Source organism: Trachemys scripta, chromosome 2 (genome assembly GCF_013100865.1).
Source record: "Trachemys scripta elegans isolate TJP31775 chromosome 2, CAS_Tse_1.0, whole genome shotgun sequence".
In the NCBI taxonomy this organism is placed as follows: Eukaryota; Metazoa; Chordata; order Testudines; family Emydidae; genus Trachemys; species Trachemys scripta.
The window spans coordinates 111,885,994-111,913,724 of NC_048299.1; the positions used below are offsets into that span (position 1 = coordinate 111,885,994).

Here is a 27,731-nt window from a genome sequence, read left to right on the forward strand (position 1 = left end):
CTTCTTGGCCAAGCCTTATAAGAAAGGTGGTACCCCATAGCAAATATCATGGCCGTTACAGTACAATATTCACTGTGGTGATCAGGATATAGTATAAAGATACAATATGTATATACATACATCAATTATGTTGTCAGTATATGTCCCGGTTAAGATTGGACTAAATGAATATTTAGACCTTAGTGGGGGGGAAAACTACACAGTAATTCTTCTGTAATTAAAATCAAGTGTTATAAAAAGGTCTTACCTCCAAAGTCTGCCATTTCAGTATCACTTATTTCCTTGTTCTGATGAATATTCTCACACAGAGTTTCTTTAGTACTTTTTGGCACAGTCTACAAAAAACAAATCAGATCTGTAAATTAATTCCAGCTATAGATTGCCAGGTCACTTGGGCATAGGCACCAACTTTCTCTGGCGCCGGTGGGTGCCCGCACCCCCCTGCCCCTTTCCCCACCCCAACTCTATCTCATCCCCGCCCCTGGCCCCGCCCCCATTCCAACCCCATCCCCAAGGTCTCTGTCCTAACTCCACCCCCTCCCTGCCCCATTGGATCCCTTCCCCAAATCCCCACCCTGGCCCCACCTCTTCCTCCAGTGCGACACGTTCCCCCTCCTCCCTCCTTCCTCCCTGTCCCGCAAATCAGCTGTTTTGTGGTGCAAGTGCTGGGAGGGAGGGGGAGAAGCAGGATGCGGCAGCGCGCTCGCGGAGGAGGCGGAGGCGAGCTGGAGCAGGGAGGCGGGGTCACAGGGAGCTGCCGGTGGGTGCTGAGCACCCACCAATTTTTCCCCGTGGGTGCTCCAGCCCCGGAGTACCCATGGAGTTGGCGCCTATGCACTTGGGCAGAGCCTAATGCCGATATAGCATGCCACTGCGACTTTTCAGAATAATGAAGGCCTCTCCTCTAACAGCCTCTCAGAAGTTTTTCCAAGATACTCTCTGAATATATAAAACCAGGAGTCACCTTGACTTTGTACATTGAGCTTTTACCTAGTATGCCCACTATCACTACTTTTTAGCACGATGGTGATCTCCATAAGTTACAGCACAGTAGGTAAATAGGCGCACAGGACCACTGGTTGGGTCTACTATGGTAATTCCTGTCTGACAGTGGTCAGTACTTAGTGCTGCACAGGAAGGCCCAATGAGCACTGCTGTAGATAATTATAAAATAATTTGCTCACCAGGAAAGTTTCATTTGAGGTATCGGCAGTTAGGGACCAATTTTGCTCCCAGTCAAATCAGAACAAAACACCCATTGGCTTCAATAGTGTCCGATCAGGCCCTTTAGGATACAGCATGCAGCAGTGAGTCTCAGAGCCCAGGTCAATAGACACGGGCCTGCAGGGCTCAGGCTACCACTCCAAAAATAGCTGGGTAGACACTGCGGCTCGGGCTTTATCTCCCTTTCTAAAAGCCTAGCTAATGTAATGTCAGAGGTTACCATTACTAATATAAGCGTCTAATCCGTTTTGAATCCTGCCCTCATCCCCTCTGGGCTGCCACGAGAGGCAATGTGGAAAGCTCTCCATTGTTCTCTATTCCTCTGCCCTCCACTGTTCGTATCTTCACCTCCCAAGAATGTCATCAGCGTGGGCAGCGGGTGAATCGCAGGCTTGGGGAGGCTAGCCCCTGGCCGGCCTGCCCATCCCCCTTCTCCCGCCGGAGCCCAGAGCCCCCCTCGCCCCCCGACAGCCCCAGGCCGCCCGAGCGACCCCCCCCATCCCCAGAGCACTCAGCGGGTGGGCAGGCAGCGCGGACCCCAGCCCTGGAACGCCGGGTGGGCAGGCGGCACGAGCACCGGCTCCCACTGCTCAGAGTCCCTGGCTACAGACTGGCTCCCAGTAGCCCCAGCCTGGGGCAAGGGCGCTGGAGCCCTCCCAAAAGTGGGGGGGGGCCAGGGGCCCCCACCCAAGGTGGAGGCAAAAGCAGCTCCCTCCCCATGTCCCAGGCCCCCCCGTCCAGGGCAGGTGGAGGGACCCCAGCTCCCCACAAGGCTCTCGCCATGGCCAGGCTGCGGCTCTAAGGCCCCCCACCCCGGCCTGAGATGGATCAGGGAGAGCTGCACAGGCAGCTGGCATGAAGTCGCGGACCCTCCTCCTACCCCGGGTAGCTGTGGAGCCTGGGGGACGGGGACACAGGCCGGGGGCTGCTCTCAGCCCCCCTCCCCACCCCCCCCGCGCAGGTGGAGGGTCTCCTGCAGCTCCCCACAGCTGCCCGGGCTCCCCAGCCAGGCTCCATGCTGGCCTGGCCGGAGGTGGAGCCTTGGGGGGGGTGGCAGAGCACGGCGGGAAGCAGGAGGGGGACTGGGGTGGAGTGTGGGCGGGGCTACGCAGGCAGTTTGGGTAGGCTTAGACTTCCCCCGCCTTTGATACCCGCCACCCATGATCACCAGTCCGCCTTCACAACTTATCAGGGCTGTTCCCAGAAGCAGTGGGAGGTCAACGTGATTCATGACAGTTCTGACACTTTTGCCCTCAAGAATCTAAATAGCAGAAGTAAAACTGATCAGTGCCTTCTCATCTTTGCGCAGCTGCTGCTTACAGAGCTATGAGCACCAGTAGATACACTAAAAGAAGAACAGGAGTACTTGTGGCACCTTAGAGACTAACAAATTTATTAGAGCATAAGCTTTCGTGGACTACAGCCCACTTCTTCGGATGCATAGATACACTGGGGCTGCTAGTGGACAGCATTGCATCTGTTGTATTTGGAAAGTTATTTTCAGTTTCTAAAAGGTCCTTATCAAGTTCTGGAGAAAGGCATGGCAAGGGAATGAGTGGATTTTCCAAGCCCTATCAATATATGGGGAATTTATCTATGCGAAGTTTTTTAAAAAAATCAGAACTGTCACACAAAGAGTTAAGTGATAGTATTACTTGCATGATTATCACTTTTACTGTAATGCTTTTTTTAAGTCTTCACATATTTCCAGTAAAGAGCTGTCTACAGACTTCTACCTTTCCTTATCTCAACAGTCATCAGAAAAACATGTGGCTGCAAAAATAAATAGCTGTGAATAAATTAGTGAACAATGAATGGCTCTTTTATGCTAAGGTCTGGAACACTTTATGGTTTGCCTAACTGTTGGGAAAGGGACTATCTACAATAAGTTTGCTATGACAACGAACAGACTGTTTACTTATCCTTTCCCCCTTTCCATTACTCTTCAATAATATTAACAACTGATAAGGATGAAAATTAGAAACTATGTATAAACTAACACAACAGATTGTAAACTTTTCAGGGCAGCGATTGTGTCTTCTTCTCGGGTCTGGAAAGTGTCTAGCACCCTTTGGCCACAACCACAATCTAAAATAATGTTAGGTGAAGATCAGCAAATCTTCTCAAATGTTAATCTGAACATAAGAACAGTTTGCAGACCCCAAGGAAACACTGTTCCCAGGCACTTAAATTCGTAAATTTACCCTCTGCAGGAGGGAGCCATACAATTCCCCATTATTTAATGAGGACCAAAGAAAAGCAAGGCAAGAGAGCAGAGGAGAGTTCTGTGTTTTTTCCACCTTACTATCCACTCTGATACTGGTTGGACTGTTTTCTTGTGGCCAGGACACTGGCAGCCATTTGCTACTGAAACTTCTGGGTTCTTATCAGATCAAGTTTACTTTTATGTCATTAATTTTTCCTTGTGCAACAAGTACCCCAATGAAGGTGTCCAGTCAATAATTTTTCCATAGTTTAGATGTTTCATCATTTCCTGGTGCTGTCAAGCATTTTCTGTTGGGTGAGGATTAGAGGTCCAGAGCAGGACCTGAAGAATAACCTCTATGTGCAGTATGCCTTATTTCCGAATTTTCTAAAGGCTGTACCAAACAGCGTGTAGTATGTCCAAACTCTAATTCCATAAGCTAACCATCTCAAAGACAGCAGTTCTTCTCTGTGGCAAGAAGGGCGTCTTCAACCACTGTTCCATCTCCTTTCCTGTCCTGCTCAACTCATGCCTCCCATTTACCTTTGTTGTCCATAACTCTGGAATCATCATTGACTCCGAACTCCCTTCTTCTCCTGAAAATCTGCCTTATCACTGTAGTGACTGACTATCCAGTTACTCACCCCTTTAACAGATTTAAGATCTGGCACAAAGTCTTGTTATCTGCAGTTGGAGTTGGAGAATGAACATAGGAATGGAGCAGACTTGCTGCAGTATAGAATAAGGGCCCTAATGCTGTGCTAACTTAGTTCATTTTGTTACGACTGTTGTTTCTTACTCCAGTTGAAGTAATTTACTTGAAGGCATGACTGACTTATCTCAATCAGGAGACAAATCACTACCTCCACAACAATGCCCATGAATGCTACTGTCTTTACTCCACTTCTGCTGAAACCCTCATCCATGTTATCGCCATAACTACTGCAACTCCATTAGCCATGGCCTAACCAAGTCCCAGCTCTCCCGATTCCAGCACAGAGATGGCTGATGCTTTCCTATTCTTCATGTACAAAGCAGCACCACTTCATCTCCTCACTTTCCTCAAATAGTTCCACTGTCTCCCCATTCATTTCAGGCTCCAGTTCAAAATACCCATCCCTGTTTATTAAAACCCTACATGGACTTGTGCCAACCTCTCTTTGCTTCTGCTTTAACACTTTCTTATCCAACACCTGCCTCCTCTTTGTCCCCTCACACAGCTAGGTCCAGGAGTCTCCTCTCCTGCAGCTCATCCCATCTAGAATAAGATTTCACACCACTTTTCATGCCTCTTCTACATTTCTCAATATTTTGAAGAAGTGTAGGTTCTGCTGACCATCCCTGCCAGATCATGGTCCCTGTCCTCCTTCCTGAGATACAAAAGCAAGTGACATGACACCCTGGTTACTTACTTGTTACCTACCAATGGAGAGATAGCCACCTGTGCTCCAAAGAGATGCCACTGAGATAATTTATGGTATAGAAAGAGCACGGGCAACATCTTACACATCTGTATTTTCAAAATGAACTATACAGAATGCTCCTGCCTGTTGTACACCTTTAAGGCATACCTTAGAACACAGATGCATAGGATGGTCATTATTTGTCTTCTGGTGCATTTCCTGGGCAGATGGTGACACTCTGCCATAGTGCACCTTAGGTATTCACCAGCAGCCAAGTATGCTCTCTTGTATGTAATGCCTAAACTAAAATACTCATAGCCCTGCCCCCTGGGCTTCAGATAAGTCTTTATCTTCTTTAAATAATCCACAAGAAAATATAAATCAGTTTAAGCCTCTAGAAGAATATTCTCCTCATCCTTGCTATTACACTAATACTACAACAGAAAGAAAGTTCATTATGCAATTATGCACGCGTGTACACACACACACACACACACACACACACACACACAGAACGCTTCCCAGGTAAATCAGTGAGATCAGCGGTTCTCAACTGGAGGTCTGCGGCACCCTGGGGGCACAGGACCCCCTGGCTGAAACCTGGTGCCCCAAGGCCTGGCAGTGGCGCGGGGCAGAAGCTGGGAGCCCTGACACTTCCCCCCAGGGCTGAAGCCGGGAGCAGCAGAGGAGCCCTGGCGTGTCCCCACCACTCTCGGCTGAAGCCGGCAGTGGTGTAGGGGAGAAGCGAGGAGCCCTGGTGTCCCCCTGGCTTGAAGCTGGGAGCGGCGCAGGGCTGAAGCCGGGAGTCCTAGTGCCCCCGGCCGAAGCTGGGAGCAGCGGGGGAGCCCCGGCATCCCCCCCTCAGGGTGCACCCCCCAGGCTGAAGCTGTGAGCAGCGCAGGGCTGAAGCCCCAAGCCCTGGTGTTGCCCCCACAAACTGCAGTGCCTTACCCAGAGTGGGGCAGTCCCAGGAGCATCTCCCCCCATCTCCTCTTCCCCAGTCCCTTTCAGGCCCCACACTCTAGCCAGGTCATAGGTCAGAAGTCAGAGCCAGGCAGTGCAGGGCAGCTGCTCCTCTGGCTGGTGGTGCCATGGAGCAGGCAGTTGTGGCATCCCCCCGTCTGCTGCTGGTGCCCAGGGTTGTGGCTGCTCCTCAGCTCCCAGACCCCTTTGACTGCTCACACAGCTGGTCAGAGCTGCCTGGGTGGGGGGACCCGGCTCCAGGGTGGCAGAGCCTTCGGGACGCAGCCACTGCAGGGGGAGCCCTCCCTGCACCCTGAGCTACCCTCTGCCCACACCCAGCCCCTAGCTACCCCCTCTCTGCACCCTGAGCTACCCTCTGCCCACACCCAGCCCCTAGCTACCCCCTCTCTGCACCCTGAGCTACCCTCTGCCCATGCCCAGCCCCTAGCTACCCCCTCTCTGCACCCTGAGCTACCCTCTGCCCACACCCAGCCCCTAGCTACCCCCTCCCTGCACCCTGAGTGGTTTTCAAACTTTTTGAACTGAGTCTTCCCTTTGAGTTATATTTTTGGTTGCATCACTCCTGGGTGGCCTGCTGAGGTGAGTCAGGGAGTGGAGGTGGCACTCCCTTCCTGGATCACATTGTGCGGGGCAGCCCTGCCGTCCCTTCCCCCACCCCCAAATAGAAGTCAAATTATGCCTATGCCCAAGGATCCCCCCTGCCATCCCGGAGCCCCAAGTCCCTTCACCCCCACGCCTGCTGGGCACTGGAGTTTTTATAGCATGTCAAGGGGGGCCTCAAAGAGAAAAAGGTTGAGAACCCCTGAGTTAGATAAAAGGCATATGTTAATCCAAATGATAGAGGGATCAATTAGATGACAAGTTTTAAATTAGAGTCCCTCGACCTAAAACATTTAGCTATAAATAAAAATATTACTAAAGAAAACTCTGCAGTTTAATTAGAAGGTTTACAAAAAAGGAGAATGCACGGAGGACAGTAATAGGTAACCTTAACAATATTATTTGAATGTAATCAGAGCATCTATTTACCTACCTTGCTCTGGTTGGGTAAGATAGTTTGATTAGCCAGTAAACAATTTATGGATAGTTTAGTTCATCTCTGCTTATTAGGATGTTTTTTTTGCTGAATTACTATGACTGCCAATTTCTCCAAAAGCCTTCTGATGCAATTATAAGAGAGGATAATGACATTAAGGATTTCATAAGGAGACTCCAGTAATTTTATTAACTGATTTTTATCTCTCTAATTAAAGAGCTTGTGTTAAGCTCTAAACATTTTGAAAGTGGAGGTCGGGGCAGTGGATTAGGTGCTACATTTATAGTTCTGACTGTGTTAAAAATTAGTACAGTGCGCGCCTGCTCTTTTATCTCTCCAAGGCTTGCATCTGCATCATCTTTTTGGTCTGAATTCTGTTGGTAAGATTCATTGCTGATAAATTAAGATAGAACATTTTTGCTTGTGAGTAATAAATGTATCATCATTACCTCTGGACCAGGAGACAAATTGGTAAAGGAAGCAATCTCAGATGCTTCAGTACAGATGACGCTTGGGTGTTTAATGGAGAGCTGTCCAGTTTCCTGATACTGTAGAGCTCTAGAAAAAAAGCAAGAGAAAATAAAAAGAAATGTCAGCTAAGAATTGAATTTCACCCTGACTTTACAGTCTCTATACTCAAGCAATACTTCTATTTACTTTCTGCGCAGGAAAAGACTGTACCCTTATTTGTGAAAAGTGGCTTATGTGCAAGCATCTGGGTATTTATTACTTTTTAGCTAAAAGGTTCTCAGTGCCTACAGTAACATTTCATTGGTATCCCAGAGTTGCAGAACATGTAACAAGTCCGTAAGAACAAATAACTTTTAAAACACGATTTAAAAGAAACCTCCCTTTACCTCTAACTCATCATTAGACATATAAAACTAAGTTGAGAGAAAGTCAACTTAACCTTTTAAACCCAAAATTACAAAATATTTTTACTAGACTTTAATTTCTGAAATGGCTGATTTGAAAGGTCTTTGTCATGGCAAAATAAATCCCTTGATTTTCCCCATTTTCATTCTCTGGCAGGTCCAAAAAAGGGAAGAAGTTTCATGTGGAAACTGACCATTTGCTATAAATGTGAAAGAACAAAGATAGGCTAATAGCAGAGCAGCACCACAAGAGGCCACTAATTAAAATGATCATTTCTAGGGCCACTGCACGCTAGATATACAAAAGAGAAGGGAGGAAATTCTAATATTATGCAGAATACTGGCCAATATTTCTAGAACTGGGTACCTAAAGTTAGGCACTTAAATCCATATTTAGGGTCCCCGGTAAGCTGTTTGATTTTCAGAGGTTCTAAATATAAATATTTCTGCTTAAAGTAAGCAAGACTTGTGAATGTTTAACTCTGAAAATCAGCACACTTATGTACCTGGATAATTTAGGCAATTCAGTTTGAAAAATCTGGCCGCTTTGCACTTAGATAGCATCTTTGCTCAAGTGATCTTGAAGTGCTTTGCCTACAGTCATTAAGTTTCCTAACACCCTATGGAGGCATTACATCCACTTTACAAATTGATCAACAGGCACAGAGTACACAACATATATAGTATCCTCTGCTGGCCTCACCGCAGAGATATTCTGCCAGCAATTTAGCAGAAATCTACAATTCCTATCTTACTGGAAGCAGCGATGCAGAACAGAATCAGACAGAACAGTGGATTGTGAGAAGATCTCTGTAGTACCACATCTTAATACTACCAGTAAAAATCTCTGCAGTTCTCTCACTGCAAAGACACTTCCCTGATCAGAGATAATTTCATAAAATGTAATTTTATAAGTACAGTTAAAAGTATGGTATCTTGACTTCCTTGATTGTAGGATACAATACAGGAAGTAACATTTCTTTAAACAAGTGGTTTTGTTAGGGGGATCTGTTACACATATGCCTCTCTTCTAGAAGACAGGTTTCAGAGTGGTAGCCATAAGTGCCGACTCCGTGGGTGCTCCAGGGCTGGAGCACCCACGGAAAAAAATTGGTGGGTGCTCATCACCCACCAGCAGCTCCCCGCCCCGCCCCCCCCGCTCCAGCTTACCTCCGCCTCCACCTGTTCCGCGAGCGTGCTGCTGTGTCTTGCTTCTCCCCCACCCCGCCCTGCAGCACCGCGAAAAAGCTGATTCATGGGGCAGGCAGGCAGGGAGGGAGGGGGGAAGAGGGGGAACACAGTGCGCTGGGGGAAGAGGCGGGCCCGGGCAGGGATTTGGGGAAGGGATTCAATAGGGGCAGGGAGGGGGGCGGAGTTAGGGCGGGCACTTTGGGGATGAGGTCGGAATGGGGCGGGGCCATGAGCAGGGAAAGGGTGGAGTCAGGGCGGGGCCAGGGGTGGGGAAAAGGGCCAGGGAGCACGGGCACCCACTGGCGCCAGAGAAAGTTGGCGCCTATGGTGATAGCCGTGTTAGTCTGTATCAGCTAAAACAATGAGGAGTACTTGTGGCACCTTAGAGACTAACAAATTTATTTGGGCATAAGCTTTTGTGGGCTAAAACCCATTTCATCAGATGCATGAAGTGGAAAATACAGTAGCCAGGTATAAATACACAGTACATGAAAAGATGGGAGTTGCCTTAATTAGCACTGACCCCTCACTTGGTAAGGCAACTCCCATCTTTTCATGTACTGTGAACCAATTTAGTTTAGTGGAGAAGTTCAAGGTTAGTTTAAATCCCATGACAGAATGTGCTATGAGAATACTTGGTTTCACAGCATTCTGCTCTTACATGTACTTTTGCTGCAGGAGAACATTACATCAGAGTTAACATTATAAAACCGCAGTCCTCCTTTAGTGTTATTCTCTGTTGCTTAGCTATAGCTTGAGTCATTTAACAGTTCAAAGGCAGCCAATACAAAATATTTGGATATTCATGAATACTTTCCAAGCCCCAAGACAAAGAAAATGCCTTAAAAACAACGTTAAAATAGCAGTTAATTTTGATATTGACATCAGTGACGCAAAGGTTACACATGCCTAATTACAGAGCATGTTTGTGCACACACCTCTGAACACCAGGCTGTTATATAAGTCACATTGTTAATGGCCTATTAGTTTTAATTTTTACAAGCAGCTGAAACAATAATTCTTCAAAATACCGGTGTTATTTCATCCCCTCAGTATGCTGCTTCAGGTTTTGTTGCATCTTATCATTGGAGAGTTAATTAAGCCTACGGGAGTTATATTGTTGGAGATTGTGGGCATATTTATCATTGCACTGCAATAGTCAGGGCCAGTGGAAATTCAAGAGGTACAAATAAATGAAATCAAAACTTTGATTCTAGAATTCTTCCATATTTTTTCTGTTTTTAAATTAAATACAAGTTCCAATTCTTCTCTAAGCACAGAGAGCATCAGCTATCAAAGGGAAAATGCCATAATTTGTAGAATTGTAGAAATCAAATGTTTACTATATAAAAGCATTAAGCAATTAAACAAAAAAACCCCCCAACCCTGTTGTTTCTTTCTGGTGGGGCTTCCCTCTCTATCTATTATTGCACCACTAAAATCAACAACCAGCCATTCAAGTTTGTGTCATCCATAGATGTGAAAACATCCACAAAGCACAGGTAAGCATTATTATCCCATTATTATCTCCATTTTACAGATGAGGAAACTTAAGAGCAGAGCAGTTAAGTGACTTGCCCAAAGTCCAGTGCTATATCAACTAGTCCATGCTATATTTAGAATATAAGCTATTCAGGGCCAAGACTCTTTATCCATTTGGCAGCACCTTACAACTGTACTGTACAGAGATATAGAAATTTATGAGACTGCAAACAGTTAATAAGAGCTACCATTCTACTTCAAGCAGAAGATCCAATGATTTCAGCTCTGTATTTGAAAGCATGATAAAGGCAGGAGAGTCTGGAAACATTATTACATTCACAGTGTTAAATTAACTTCTTTTACAAGAACATTAAAAAAGAGAGAACAAGAGAACAGACAGTTGTGAAGTATTGTTGTATATGTTTTAATAGAAAAAGATATTAATACAAATGTTAGGGCTCAGAATTTATAATTTATGGTAAATCAGATTCCGGATACAATAATACAGATGTTAGAGGAAAAGCAATATATGTGGGAGTTTAAAAATCACTGTGTGTATGATGGGAATTCTATCTAAAATGTTATTTAAAAGAAGAGGCACAAATATAATGGAGACATGGCACATGGCTGTTGAGGGTGTCTCTCTGCTTTTAACAAAGGGTAATATACTGGGTGAGAGCAGACTTGGCATTCATGGGTGAGTTTATTAATGTAATGACAATGTTAGGTGGATGAACAATCAAAGGAAAAGGGTATTCTGATCACTGAAAAAAGATGTTTCTAGTACAATCTATTTACAGGAAACAAAGAAAAATTATAAATACCTGAATACTTCTCGGACACAGATACCATAGGTCTGTGCAGGACAATCTAATAGAAGAGGGGTGGTAATACTTTTTGCTAAACACTTCCTTTTATTGTTTCAGCACAGCTCATAGATACAGAGAACAGATGTATTTTAATTAAGGGGTCCTTGAATAGTAAAACTTCTCAACTTAGCCAACGTACATGCTCCCTATCACGGACAAGCTTCTTTCTTTTTAAATCAATTTTTGGGAAAGGGCTATTATTCTAGTGGCGGTTTTAACAAGGTGTTTAATCCCACTTTGGATCAATCGAATATACACACAAGGCATTCAAGAGGAAAAACAAAAAAGCCTGGTGACTGAATAGTGACCCCAGCTTAGAATTAAAAAACTAGAATATTTCCAGAAATATATAGAAGAAAATGACAATGAAGGGGGTCAATAAGATGTTCTCGGGGATGCTGAAAGGTAATAATAAAGGGGATCCTTATAAATAAAGCATCAGACCTCCGAGAGCTCTTGAAGAAGAGAGTTTGGTTAAAAAACTTTCTGTTTTGGAAGGTAAACATAAGTCTACAGGATCTAAAAGAGTGTATAAGAAAATAATTCCAATAAGAGGGAAGATTAACCTGTTACAAACAGGTAAGGATGCGCAAACACTTAAAAACATTAAACAAAAGTATTATGAAAAGGACAATAAAGCTCATAGGCTTTTAGCCAGAAAGTTAAAAAAGAAACAGGATAAATCAGCCATCCCTCTGATTAGAAATAAAAAGAGATTTAGTAACTGGCATAAAACAGATTTCTGAAACATTTTCCACACTTTGTATGTTTCAGAACATCCAAATCCTGAACTTATAAACAGATATTTGAGAATGTGAAACTACTTCAGCTCTTGGGGATGATGTGGCAGCTCTGGGTAGGCAAATTGTTGCAGAGGAAGTTGAAGTTGTAATTAAGAATTTAAAATCCAAAAAAACTCCAGGTTTTGATCAGATTTCTGGGGAGTATTAGACAGCTCTAAGTGTTGTTTAATGACATATTGCAGGGAAACAAGATATCAGATCCATGGAAAGAGGCAAAGCCTGTCATTCCTAAAGAAGGAAATGATCTTAACAATTGTGCATCATACTGACCTATTTCTTTAATTCATGTGGATGCTAAAATGTATGCCAAGGTACTAGCAAACAGATGGAGTCTCATCAAATATGTTCACTCTAACCAATTTGGGTCTGCTGGTGGCAGGCATCTATCTGATAATATCAGAAGAACTCTGAATTTGATCTATAATGTTAATTCTACCAGTTCTAGTGTGCACAAAGCTCTTTGGGTGCTGAGAAAGCCTTTGACCAGCTGGAGTGGGAGTACTTCAGGCAGATTTTGGTAAGGTTTGGGTTTGGAAATCAGTTTTATAGGGGCACATTGGCCCTATATAATCATCCTCAAGTGCCTGTTTTGGTTAATGGTCATCAATCCCCTCCTTTTAATTTGAAGAGGGTACAAGATGGGGGGATAACCGGCAACCCTGATTGCTTTGGCAACGGAGCCATTTGCAGTGAATGTGAGAAACAGACCCCGGTAAAGGGCACCAAAACACCTTCTGGATTAGACCACAAAATAGCTTTGTATGCTGATGATGTCTTGTTATAGCTGCAGGATCCAGAAACCTGCACTGGAATCTGGGCTGGTTGAGGATTCAGAATAAACTACAATAAATCTGAAATGTCAATAATTCATATTTCTAAAAAGGTACAAAAAACCCTGCGTTCAGCGGCATAACTTTAAATGGATAAAGAAATCTTTAAAATATTTAGGAATAAATACTATGGAGAACTATACAAATATTTTTAAGGCAAATTACCCTCCAATATGGAATAAAATACTTGGTGGAATGGAACAAATCTGAGATTTCTTGGCTAGGATGACCTCGATAAAGATGAATGTCCTCTCAAAGTTACTTTTGTTTCAGTCTATCCCTGTCTGTATCCCTGACAGGACATCCAAAAAATGGCAGGATGTGCTATTAAAATCCATATGGAAAAAAAGAAGAAAGGGTAGTTCTGTATAAAGTTGGGTATAAGCTTACAAAATGGGGTGGACTAGCTTTCCCTAATTTGGCTTATTATTATTATTATGCATCACAATTAAAAGATGTGATCAACAGGATTAATAATAGACCTTCCAAATACTGGGTGAAACTTGATTGGAGCCCAAATATAGCTATTCATAGTAATTGTTGGGTTAAAAAGAAATTTAGGTCACTAAAATAATAATTAAAAAAACACCCATTCATGCAGCCGACTGTAGTAGTTTTGGACATTTTTTTAAAAAAAAATTTCTTGTTGCCAACGGCTTCTCCCTTAGCTACTTTAATTAACATTTCCTTGGAATAAATTCCTTATTAGCAGAGTGATTATTCATTATGAGTAAGAGCTAAGATTACTCAAATCAAACAGCTGTTCCTGGGTCCTGATTTGAAATCTTACCAAGAGGTATGTAATAATGTAAACATTGAAATATGGGATCTTTATATTTACAAGTCAAACATTTTATTGTGAAATCTGGATATAAGGCGGCTCCATCTAGACCTTTAACCATACTGGAGGAGTTAACCCAAGAACAAGCTGAAACAAAAAGTTTAATTTCTAAGATATATACAATTTTTATTGAAACAGATGTTGATAAAAGGTGGGAGAGGGATTTGGACAAAGAAATTGATCTGGATGAGTGAGTATATCATTAAGGGAATATACATCTTCAATTTGTATAACTCAAAGAAAATGTTTATAAATTGCTGGATAGATGACATTTGATTCCACTTAAGAGTCATCATATTTTTGCTACTAAGGAGGTGCTTTGCTGGAGGAGTTGTGGGGAAAGGAGAAAATATGTGGGAACACATGTTGTGTTTATGTCCAGGAAGAGATTCATGTTATGACAAAAATCTGGCTTTCTAGAGATCCTCTGATCTGCTTACTTAATGCTCCAGTAAAGGATCTACATTTTAAACAAATTAATGTTGTTATTGTTAGCAGCTAGACTTTGTATTGCACATTACTGGAAAATGTGATTCCTCCTCCTATGGAATAATGGCATAGTAAAATATGGACTGTCCTTGTAATGGAAAAGTTTTCATGCCAAGCATATACACAAGAGAAGCACCAAAAAAAGGATAGGCATTTAGAAATTTGGTCACCCTTTCTAGTATGCTCAAAGGAGGGAGGATCCCCCGCTAGCAAACCAGAATCTTCAGCCAGGTTGTTTGAATATTAACCTGATCCTGAATATGTACAATGTAATATGTTAATGTTTATTGTACAGTTGCCTTAATAAAAAGATGGAAGTTTTCTAGCTTCAGACAAGCAAGATAAATCAGGAGTCATGGAAGAAGCCAGTCTCAACTTGCCGCCTCTATTGCAAGAAGTCATTTACTCTAACCTGTGCTCCCAGTGTGATCTGCCTCCCTTACTGCTTGTACCAAATTCCTCCTTTAAACTGGGAACCACTAATGGGGAACTGGATTATATCAGAGATGTCAGGCAGGAGAGAGGAGACTTGGGTTGAAATCCTGGCCCCAGTGAAGTCAATGGGAGTTTTGACATGGATTTCAATAGAACCAAGTTTTCACTATATGGTGTAAGGAACTGGGAGATAAGGCCAACAGCAGAGTGCAGAGAGCATGAAGATGTCAATCATGTTGAGTGCTAGGATAACAAATTGGTTTCTCATTTGGGAGAGAAGGGGAAAGGAAGATAGATTTTAAGCCCTCCAGCACAGAGCTTTATGGAGGAGTATACTCTACTGGGCTTATCATCTTGGACAGCTACCCTTCTTCTATCTCTTCTGCCTCAGAAGTCTCTCTCTCATTGCCTGCCTTCTGACCAGCCTATCCTAGCAGGCTGTCTGTGCTGAGCACAGCTGCAGCCAGGAAAGCAGGCTGACAGCATTCCAAGAATGGAGACCACCATTTCCACTAAGTTCCCATTGTGCAAAAGTAAATTATGAGAAAAAAGGAATAATTTGATTTTTTTTTTAAATGCAGCCATGCTTGAGATGTTACCAAAGGTGCATGTGAAGTCTGGAGTTGCTATGGGCTCTAGTCTGTTAGATCTGAGGAGATAAAAAAGTGTTAGGTTCTCAGGACCAAATGTTATACAGGGGCCACTTTTCAATGCTTCCTTTTCAAATCTTGCAAAAAGATTGTCTGAAAACATCATAGAAAATTCAATTGTCCTCTAAGAAATTAATACGCTAAATTCGGTGAAGCAATCTAATCTTTAAGGTATTTAAAAAGAGGGATTTTACTCCCGAATTTCCTACAAATCACAATATTACCTTTACTATGAAGCTGCTACCACCTCCATGATTTGGCTTTATATGATACAAAGTCATTATTGCTAAATAATGGAAAGCAGGAGGAAGGGATGGCAACATTTTTACAGTAGGTTATGCATTCTTTTTGAGATTATAGGTGTTGAGGTTTACACCACACATGATCCCTGCCCCAGATATCACACATTGATTTGAATCGAACAATTTTTAAATCTTCAGACAAAAGCTGTTCACTGTAGTTATGCACAGCTAAGGTAGGCTTTAAACATGGATACATTCTATTTAATTTTATATTTAACTCACCCAGATTGAGATGAAACTGAAACCTCACACTCCTTTTGTTGACTTGCTAAAGACAAATCCTAAAAAAAACCCAAAAAACAAACAAAACCCCCACCACATGTTAGAATTTTGTACCTCTAGACAGTCTCTAGACAATATTTTTGGAAAGTTTTATATTGCTTTGAACAAATGAGGCAAAACAAATATTTGTATAATGCTATTAAAATACATTTTTTAAATGGTATACTAATTTATTAAACAAACAAACCCTTTACTTGTTACTGAATAAGTCTCATTCTGTGGGTGGGCAAAATCTTGTGTTTTAATATAATAATTGATCTTATTTATCCAGCACTCAACAATATGCTGGGTATTTTACACACACACACACACACACACACACACACACACACACACACACACACACACACACACACACAGTCTGTGTCCCAAAAAGCTTACAATCTAGAAGGTCAGAAATCACATTACACAGAAGAAAACAAGAAATGGGAAGATTAGAGGAAAGCAGGAGGAATGGGTGGCAACATTTTTACAATAGGTTATGCATTCTTTTTAAGATTGTAGGTGTTGAGGTTTCATTTTAAATGTTGATAGGATCAGATGTTCAAAGCAATACTTGTACCTGAAAGTCAGAACACAGACCATATCGTAGATCTTTGAATATAAAGAGGACTATTAAAGAAAGAAGTTATTATGATGGACAACAGCATTTGCCATTTTTAAGACCAATAGAAGAGGCACTCATTCCCACATGCTTTACTGATCCAGATAACCAATCTGGGGCAACAGGTTAGTCTCTCATTTGCACTGATGTTCTTTATTAAGAGGTCAATATGCTGGTGTTCTTCCACGTGAATACATTAGACAATTCACAGTCAGCTGCAAGATTTTTGTCTTCTGGTGTTGTTGATGTTACAGTGATGCCACTTATGATTTTAATCAGAAGTCATGATATTTGGTGCTTTTCTTAAACCTCCACCTCTTAGACTCAAGTGATTGAACAAGTCAGCTTTCATTTAAGGGGGGGGGGGTAGTAAATTTATAGCCCTTATGATTGGGAAGGAAAGCTTGAAAACAAACCTGAAGAGCTCAAAAACTGGAAGGCAAATAAAAAGAACCCCATTTTAAAAACAAAACAAAATAGAATGCTCAGAATTTTTCAGCCAATCTCATACATTTTGGGGGCATGAATCAAGACTTCTGAATGCTAGGAGGTGGCAATACTGATGAGACAGAGTTTTAGGTTAAACTGCAGACAGTCCGCATATCTTTTATAATGTTTGCCTTGTTTGCTTTCCTAGCTTCAGCTCAGAATTTTGGCATTCTGTGGCCCTTCAGCTGCTAACTATTAACAATTTTTAAATGTGGACACAAAGCTGAACTCTAATCATATGACCTCAGTGTTCATGGTCTTTCTATGCTTCAGCACCTCAACATTGGTGATTTTGCACTGCCACTTAGCATGTGCACTCTGGTGCTGGTGGACCTTGTCAGGTGGACATACTGAAAGAAAAACAACATACCCAGAATGCACATCCATATAAATGGGTGGTGAAGGCAACAGTCCGGTACACCATCAGCTTGTTTTTTCAATTTAAACCCATGCTGGATCCAAATTGGTTTTTGCAGGGGTTGTTTTTGGTTTAAGGTCCATCCTTCATTATGAGATAGCACTTACCAAGCATTTACCAAGCTACCTACAGTAAGACAATTTGCTGGAAAAAAAATTCCCTTATCAGCATTTTAGCTGATTTGGTGTAAACTTTTCCTGAGCTCATCTGTTAGCTATCAAAGAATCCTTCCTTCTCAGGTGACGGAATCCCTAGATTTCTGGCCCACCATATCAATTTCCAACACTAACTTTGCAGAACTCACAGGCACCAGAAAGAAGATGAATTTCTGGATGCGAGAGGGGGAACAAGGTCCTACCTGTAGGGGATCCATTCTGACAGATGTATTTTCTGTTACTTCCACATCACTTTCTGGGTCCCTGGTATTCTGCGTGCGTCGCTGCTTTGTCATATAGTCAAAAGTACTCAGCTTCTTGCCCACTGTTTACAACAAAGAACATAAACTACAATTTAATTTAAATTTATCCCATGTAGCTATGCAATTTACAGCACAAAAAAACCACAGCACCACATTTTAAATAGGAGATTATCCAACCTCGCTACACCACCTGAATCAAGGACCCACAATGTGTATTTCTTTGTTTCTGCATTTATATTTCGCAAACTCGAAAGGCTGTGAAGTGGCCACTTTGTTTCATCTCTATCATCAATAGCATCTAATCATCGTAGCACTTGGTAGACTTGTATTTCCTTATGGATATTCTGTTGTAATGAACTTCAGCTTCATCAATCATCATCATGTGGGATTTGGCATTAGAAACTGTAAATCAACACACTTATAATGATGTAACCGTGGAGAAGTGTCCCTGAAATGTTGTACAGTATGATGCAGCTGCAGCCAGTTGTTACTGGCAGAATGACAGACAAGTTTTCAAGAGGCTGCACTATACCATGTTCAGAGCACAGGAAGTCCTGGAAAGATTGAAAGAAATATTAGGTGCTCACAAAGAGGGGAACACAGAGTTAAGAAACTTCCTTCTAAGCTTTGAATAGCAAATAGAGCTGTTCAAACTGAGCTATTTCATTCCGGCCGTGTCTATGTGTGAAAGTTCTCTTCAATTTCAATCCATGCTGATGGAAACTTGGAGGTTTCATTTTGAAATTTCCAGTTAGAAAGAACCCAATATCACTAAGTACCTCTCCACCCAAAGCATGGTCAATCTGTGGAACTCATTGCCAGGGGATGTTGTGAAGACCAAAAGTATAACTGGGTTAAAAGAAGAATTAGATAAGTTGATGGAGGAAAGATTCATCACTGGCTATCAGCCAAGATAGTCAGGGATGCTACCCCATGCTCTGGGTGTCCCTCAGCCTCTTACTGCCAGTTCCTGGGATGACAGAGGATGGATCACTCAATAATTGCCCTGATCTGTTCATTCTCTCTGAAGCACCTGGCATTGGCCCCTATTGGAAGATAGGATGCTGGGCTAAATGGACCATTGCTCTGACCCAGCATGGCCATTCTTGTGTTCTTAAATAAAATGCACTCAAAATGGCCAACTTTCAACACTGAAAGCATGCCAAAAGTCTGTGCAATTTTGATACAAGCTTAAAATTTACCCCAACTGATTGTTAATCTTAGCAACTCTGTCTACATATATGATTGGTATTTCAAGATGGTGACGAAACATGAAACCAGATGAGATTCATGTGGTTTTACATTTCAACAAAACTTTCTTTTGTCAATTTCTACCATCGAGTCTCACACAGTAACCAGATACTGGTACATTTCCCCAAGAAGAAGGAAAATGTAATGGAGCAGGAATCTGATTGCTTTTTCTCATCCATTGTCTCTGATCAATACATTTTGAAATGAATACATTTAAGGAAAAACAAGTGATTTAACTTTTTAGATCTGGTTGCTGTACCAGTAGTTCTAGCAGATTTGGAAGACAACCAAGCCACAAATTCCTTTCTCCCCTGTTCCTAATCAACAGCAACAACAGGCCAAGCAGCCTGAAGACAAGAGGAAAAAAATCCTGATACCTTTTTAAACAAGTTTTTTCACCATTTCCCGTAGCAGTTTCTGTGCAGGCTGAGGCATTGCTCTAGAGAAATAGGCTCTGTACATAGGCACAGAGGCACCCCTCAAAATTTTTCCCTATGAACACACCGTCAAACCCTGTGGAGCCATTCCCACTGCAGCTGATGGCCCCAGCACCTTGCCTGCCTGGTCTGCACCATCATCAGCCCTTGCCTTCTAGCCTGGCCCACCCAACTGCAGTGTTACTTCCCACCTTGAGAGAGGATGCAGACTGTTGGAAGTGGGGCGAGGATGGGCAGGCCCCTAGGGGGGCGGGGGAGCCCTGGTGAGGAGGAGCAACACTGGCTGCCCCACTGCCCACTATGACCATGCATCACGACAGAGGGACTGAGGCCAGAATTGAGTGGCATTGTGGCCCACACTCCCATGCACAACACCATTCACTCAATTTTGGTCCTGTTACCCTCTTGTCACGACAAGGTTTGGTGGGGCCAAACCTGAATGGGTAGTGGTCAGGTAGTGCTGCTTCTCTTTGCCACTACCAGAGGTATGCGCGATTGCAGGCCCCACTGCATGGGCACCTGGAGCATGGGACCAGATCATGAAACCCCTTTTTTTCCCCTATGCCACGGTTCTGTTTGTATCAGGTCTGGGTGACCTCATTATCCTTAAAATGGACATTTCTACACAAGGATTTTCAGCAAGAACCCTTGCATTCATTCTGGAAAACAAGTACAACTGACTTGGTTAGCCTGTTTGGTAGTTCCCATCCCTGGACAATCCCTGTTCCTGACTCATGGATGAACTGGAAGTGCTTGAGAAGATCTGCACAGCTTGATAGGAGATTATTGGGTAATTCTGCCAGGTGTTTGTTTTTTTTTAAGCCAGAGTATTTTCCTTTTTCCTGCACTTGCGGAATTCCGTTTACACCGTTCCCTGTTCTCACTCTGTTGTTTTCTTTGAGCACCTCACAGCCAACACAGCTGCCCTTGAGTCCAAGCCATGAGCACAGTGCAGCTCTCGCTGGCTCCATGCGGGGGTCCCGGGAGGAGGGACATGTGCAGGGGAACAGCTGAAGAAGCAGCCCCAGATTTGTCCCCTAACTCTGGGAGTAGAGAAAGAGGAGCTGTGGCAGAGTTTAAACGTGTGGCCAGTTCTGGGATGTCTGAAGGTACCGAAGAGGCTGCCCCGCAGCAAGGAAAAGAGCCTCTCCAGGGGGCATGAGGTTCAGATGACTCAGGAGGGGGCTTCTTGGCTTGGAAGCATGCTGCCCACAAAAGCAGGAGTTAGAGCCATAAACCTATCAAAACCCTGCCCAGGGGTAGCCAGCCAGCTACAGGAGTCCTCTCCTATGAGCGACTCCAGGCCCATTTTTCTTTTTTTCAGGGCACTGTGTAGCTTTCTCTACCTGCTTGAGAGAGAACTAGACCTGTGGTGAACAAGCAAGCCCCTTATATAGAGGGATGACACCACCAAACATGTTCATTGTATTGCCTCCACCTGCTGGCTGGGAGGTACTATTCCCAAACATCTGCATTGATTGACCAAGAATCAGCAAACTTCTCTCTAATCATAGCCTGGCTGAGAAAAGTAGATATAAATGCAAGTATACAACAGTGTAATATTAAGTTGCACTAAAATATAAATGTTTTTTTCTTTGTCAAAGCCTTTTACATATACTAGTTTATTCTTTTTGGGTGCATTGCAACAATTAAGTGCACATACCTCAGTGCTTCAAAACATTAGTGGAATTATGTAGTCTCAGTAGCAAATCCATAGTTAAGGTGTTGAGACTTTTTCATAAAGCTAAATTTTATACCATCTGTCCTCTAACATCCATCAAAAAGAGTCTTTCCACTTGAATTTTTGTATGTTTGATGTCCTGCCAGAGAAGAATCATGTATTCTAAAGCTAGAGATGGACTATACACTGGCCATTTAAGATCTGAAACCTCCAAAAATGACTAGTATTTCATTACTACATAAACAAATAAAAACAACAATGTTAGCCTACAAATTCCAAATGTGTTGCATTTACTAATCCTTAAGGAGAGTTCACAAACCAGGTTCTATTAAAAACTTTGCTGGGAGGTTAACTGAATACTGTGTGCACTGTAGGGGAAAACATTTCAAGTGCTTCAGAAATTCTTCATGAAAATTATAGCTTTCCATCCAGAACCATGCATTGTTTTCAGCGTCATAGCAACTTTTATGCCTGCATAGACATTTACGACTAGATCATAAACCACAGTGACGAATCCTGTACTGCCGGAGAGTTCTATCTGATGACACAATAAGTCATTTCCATCTCTTCTACAAAGGAGAACTGACATGAAAAAATGAAGCATAGCATTATGTTTGCATTTATAGCAAGTGATTTCAAAGGGTGATTGTGGAAACATACTATACGTTTCCTAATTTTCAAATGTTTGTTTGGAATTAAAATGTTCTAAAACATTTATATTAAAATAAATAAATCTCTATTTACCACCTTTACTAAATTAAAGGTTTTCTGGGAATAGAAGTTTTGTGGCTATTAAGTTCAAAGAATATTTGCAATGGTGTGAATATCATGGATATTTAATTATATCCTCCAACCTACCTACAGAGTCCAAACAGTTAATTTTCAAGAGGTATGTGAATATCTGTTTCATCAGGTTGGATAATTTTTAAATGAATCATGTATTGCCAAAGCAATTAAAGGATGATTAAAAAATATTATAAAAGTCAAAGTCTGATTTCTTGAGTAGTCACATGACTATGGCAAATCATTGTCAAGAAGCACATTTAAAAAGGTCAAACATCTTGGTAATAATTATTTTAGTACTACCCCATAGTCTGGACTTGAAAAAGAAAAACATGAAGAAAGCTAGGCTACCGGTGAAGTACTCTGGAACCTTTAATCTGACCAAATACAGTAAGAAGGGAAGAGAGTCACTGTAAAAAGTATAGAATGCTGTGGATTTCAATAAAGATACACCCACATCACTGGTAATTAATCAGTTTCCTTCTTGAAAAACAAGAAACACTCAAAAGCTCCCAATTTTTTTTTTTTTAAACTTAGGTCAAAATATCTACACAGAGAAAAAACACTACAATTAAAGTATGGAATGCAGTTTTGCAAAGCACACTGTACAAGAGAATCTTGCAATGCTTAGTTCACTTCTTGACATGCCAATATCTAGAATGCTTTTCCAGCTCAGATATTTCATGGTGGTAAAAATGTCTCTGCTCTGGAAATGGAAAGATTTGAAGCTGGTTGTGTATACCAGCGGGGTGAGATTCTGTGCTATGCCTCAAAAAGAGGTGCGGCACAAAACTTGCAGTCTAGGGTGAAGGAGGACTGTGGTGGCATTAAAAGCCCACCTTTGCGCTCTTCCAATCTGGGCGGATACAGGGTCTGGAGAAGCCCCTGGGGTAGTTAGGCAGGCCCCCTTTGCTCTCTAAAGTTACAGCAGCATCCCTGGTCTGCCTTCCAGGCCACAGTGGTGCTTGGAATTTCTGCAATGCTGTGTGCAGTGGTGGCCCCACCCCCAGCACATTCCCCATGCCAGGGCTTGCAAAAGGGTCCTTGGGAGATGGATTCCTGGCTCTCTTTTATAGTGCCTCCACTGGGAGAATCCTCCCCTAGCTGGAACCAGGGCTTTTAGGGCTCCTTTGTGCCACTCCGGTCCTTTTACCTGGCATAAGCAGGCTGGTTCTTCTCACCCCACATTCTTGCAAAAACAGAAAGCATAACTGGTAAGGTTAATTGGCTATATGATCAAGTTCAAAATGCCATTACATCTTATATCACTTCAACTGAAATGCATTTGTGGAAGTGAGGCAGGAAGAGGTGATGATCAAAAGAGGGGTGGAAAGAGGGAAGGTTCCATTCATAAGCTTTGAAATTACATGTACGTCATATTATTTTGAAAACCAATTAGGGAAACAAATTTGAAAAAAAAAGTATAAATATTTAAATGGTACTTAAAATATATTTATTTTGTAATTGCAAGAAGATGCTTTAAGTGATGCACTGGCACTGAATATACTCTAGATGTTCTCCCCCACCCAAGTGGCATACAGAAACTTTCAACTTCACCATACCTAAAAACATACATTGGATGCATTTGCATTTTATTGTTAATGAACTGTTATGCATATCCACCAAAGCAGTGGAAAATTAAAAATAAAATAAACAAATACTAAAGAAAATATTCTTCCAGCTCTTCTGAATGTCTGCATGTCAAACAACATGCAAATAAGAATCAAGTTTTTTTCTTTGGAAAACTGAAAAGTTGAAGGGACACAAGATTACAAATATTGGTCCAATATTGACCAAAGGAAGATACTGAAAGATAGTTAACCACATGAAAAGTATATATTTGTAGATTAATAGAGTTTTAAGGCCAACAGGGATTATGATTATCTAGTCACAAACTATAGAATTTCATCCCATAATTCATGCATCAAGCCCAGAACTTCTCACTGAACTATCATATCTTTAGGAAAGACATACAAACTTGATTTTAAAATGCCACATAAAGTGAATCTTTGATCACTCTTTAGACCCTCCTAAAGTAAATCCTTTAAAAGGAAGCAGAACTATTTCTTTCCGCTTTATAGGAAGAGTATACATTTCATTTTGTATGCAGAATCTTCCACAGGATGATGTTCACTCTTTGGTAATTAAGCTAATTCAAATACTCAAGTCTTTGTCTTTTTCTGTTATTGGTAAATTTCCTGGCCAAACTGCATTTGTGCATGCAAAACGTAATGTACTATTGGGGTCAGAGTTGCCTAACACTTTCTGTTATAACTCTCTGTTCTCAGTTGCTTATAACTAACGCGCTTCAGCCATTGAGGCTGAAGTTTTTCAAACTTGGGTTTATAGATATTTAAAACAAATTAAAAAGATGGAACCTTTATAGTCATTGATCGCAACAGACTGAGAAGGATTTTCCTGAAACAATCACTGCCCATCTGCTTATAGAGAAATATTACATACAGAGGTAAAGATGAAATATCAACAAGTGTCCCAGTAGCAGGAGCGATGCAATTCCCAGGACCACAGTGATCACCGCTATAGCCAGGATTCCAGCTGCTGTAGTCTCCACAGGAGCAACAGGAAGAAAGGCCAACCACGTGTTGTTTCCAATGACTCCTACCAGGGCAAAGTAAAGGGGGAAAATAAAACACTTCATCCTTCTGGTAATGGAAATAGGAAAAACCAAGCTACCCACAGTCTCTCCTACAGCTCAAGTAACTCTCTCTTAACAACTGGGCTTTTTGACTGTTCTTTGCACAAGGCTATTCACCGCTTATTTGTTTTGATTTAAAAAAAAAAAAATTCTAAAACAGAACCAGAAGGATAAATAGACTTCTTACCTCTGTTTACTTGGACCACTCATGGGTCCTCAAAAACTGAAGAGTGCGGGAGTGTAACAGACTGGGGATAAAAATTTCCAAAGCAAGTAAGTGAATTAGGAGCCTAAGTCTCATTGACAGTCAATGTGACGTAGGAGGCTAAGTACTTCATCACTTTTGAAAAATGGTACTTAGAGGTGCTTTAGAAAATTTTACCCTAAAGTACTGTCCCAGCATTTCTGGAGATCTGGATTCACATCTTGATTCAGGTCACAAATCTAGTGGTCTGAGCCAGACCCACCTCACAAAGCTCTGGCTAACCATGGCACAATTACTTTCTGCTCAAAGAGAATCTCAGAAATGGAATGGTAGGAAGGTATTACGGATCAGGATCAGGGTGTAACTAGAAGAGTTACACGGGGGAAGCTTTGCATCACACACATCTGGCTCCAGCAAAGCTTCCCTTGAATGAGTGCCAGATTGACTTGTACTTCTCCCCCATCTCCCCAACTAATTTCTGGAAGTCTAGAAATCATACATCTCTCTAAATCTACTAAACATGTAATAAATCATTTAAAATAGCCTTGTGTTTAAATCTCCATTTCTAGTGTTATGGAAGACAGAAAAATTGATATAAATATCTTTTTTAGATACACCTCTACCCCGATTTAACGCTGTCCTCGGGAGTCAAAAACTCTTACCGTGTTATAGGTGAAACCGTGTTATATCGAATTTGCTTTGATCCACCGGAGCGTGCCCTCCCCCGCCCCCCCAGAGCGCTGCTTTACTGCGCTATATCCGAATTTGTGTTCGGGTCACGTTATATTGGGGTAGACGTGTATTACGTATTTAAGAGTATTTCTCATACAGCTAGAAACAAAATTTAGATTAGGGACAGTAGAATATCTGAGTAATTTAAGGGTATTTAAAAGCACTTTTACTTTACATACTCTTTCTACATATCTGTGTGCACTCCTAAGTCATATGTATGCAGTAAAACTCCTTTAGTTGAATGTGAAGACAGTTTAAACTCATATGCTTTACACAGTAAGTTAGTTGGCTAAATAGGCAAAACACAGCAGCCACTGTTGGACCCAGAAGTCCATCATGTAAAGGGACTTGTTTTATTACCAGGTCAGGAATATGGTGGTCTGTACCCAGGGGTTATATTCCCTAATCTTGGGGAAAGATCTGAAATCTTTAACTTTCACCAAGGAAAGCAGAAGAGATTAGCAGAAAAGAACTCACTTTAATTTCTCAGTTTCTTTAACAACACAGCATCCTCCCAGCACTGCACTAGTGTCAACCAACAACCTTCTGACCAAGAAGTCCTATTGACATCTTCTTTCAATGAAGTTTATACATAACTGGATCTCTGTGAGCAGTACCATTAGACAAACTACGTAAAAAGTACACAATATATTTTAAGTCAGTGGAAAAATACTTTCAAACTGAGGTGCTGTGCGTAGTTCTGCTGGATTCACAAAGTACTGGATGAAGACATAAAGGATCACCAGTATCAGGAGGAAGACACCAAGAACAGCAGAGGCAACAGCATTGAAGAAAAACCTATGTACATAAGAGAAACAAAACACTATACTCACAGGATGACCAGGCATGCAGCTTCACAGAAATGAAGCTTTCATGAACTTCCACTGATTTAAAAGAATAATATTTGTTTATTTATAAAATACCTTTCAAGTAAAAAAATACAAGTATGAAATGACATCAATCTCAGTTAAAATACTTCATTCACATCCCCAAACACTCACACACAAATGAACACTTAACTCCCTCCACTCCCCACAGGCCACCGTCTCAAGAAAAAGCCTGTGTAACCATATGCCTTTAGGCATCCACTGAAGGTCAAATAAATAATTGGACTCTGTTGGTCCAATGGTATGAATTTCAGCATCTTTGGCTGCTCACCAAACACAGCCTGCCTCCAGCCCCCAGATGTTTAAACCTGGTAGCTTGTGTTTCTCAAATGACTTAAGCCAATTGAATAGAAGAGGCAAATTTGTAAATTAGCCAAGAAGGAACCAAACAACATAGGACTTCCATAGATGAAAACAGACAATTTGGGTTGTACAGTGACAAGGGAACCCAGGTTCACCAGTGCTGTCAATTGTAACATCAGTGGCTGTAATGGAAGAGAAGAAAACTTCTTTTTTGTCTCCATTACAACCATTGCATAAAACTTCAAAAGTGATTTATGGTATGATCAATCAGATTTGAAGGTTGGTTTCTGTCACCAGCACTCAGCCTTCTGCTCTTCTCTTTCCATTACCTCTATCACAGGCTGCCTGAAGAAAAGGTTGGCCTGTGAGGAGGGTTCAAAACTGGGGGTATTAGAACAACCCTACTGACAGTAGAGGACAAATAAATCAGTGTCTAACCGGACCACTGAAAGAGTAGTCCACATGCATTGACATTGAATATTCTCCCTTAAAGAGCTTTGAAACCCTACTGGGCCACCTGTCTTTGTGGTTAAGCAAATAAATGGTTCCACCGCACCAGAGAGAGCAAAGGGTAAGCCCTGATGCCAAACCAAAATGAGAACATTTACCACCCCCAGCCCCTCCAAATCAGAGATCAAATCCAAAGCAATCTAGCTTTAAATTTAGTGCCAAAACCCATAAGGGAGCGCCCCATGGATGTCATGTACAATATGACATCTAAGGTCACTCCTGAAGTATCATCCACATTTGCACTGGAATCACCCAGAAGAATAAGCCTTTGACTCCAACACATGGTTGTGGTACTTGAGCACAGCTACACTCCAAATCCCTTATCCATCCACTGCTGCCGAATAAACCCTAATCTGTCTCAACGGGCTATATGACCCTAGAGTATTTTATAATGGCAACAAGACTTTTTTCCACCCAATGACTCCCAGCCAGGCCATCTACAACACACCTGTTAT

General features: G+C 42.1%; 1 protein-coding gene across 2 annotated transcripts in view; it reads right to left on the reverse strand.

Moving 5' to 3' along the window:
* The window catches only part of LOC117872699 (probable palmitoyltransferase ZDHHC11), a 75,592-nt gene that overhangs the window by 7,367 nt on the left and 40,494 nt on the right, over positions 1-27,731 (reverse strand). For both annotated transcript variants that reach the window (XM_034761426.1, XM_034761427.1), the window contains exons 5-10: positions 26,250-26,374; positions 24,447-24,602; positions 17,772-17,893; positions 15,843-15,901; positions 7,303-7,411; positions 248-335 (exon numbers count right to left, since the gene is read on the reverse strand). In XM_034761426.1, coding sequence (XP_034617317.1) covers positions 248-335; positions 7,303-7,411; positions 15,843-15,901; positions 17,772-17,893; positions 24,447-24,602; positions 26,250-26,374 — 659 coding nt within the window. The remainder of the gene's footprint in view (positions 1-247; positions 336-7,302; positions 7,412-15,842; positions 15,902-17,771; positions 17,894-24,446; positions 24,603-26,249; positions 26,375-27,731) is intronic.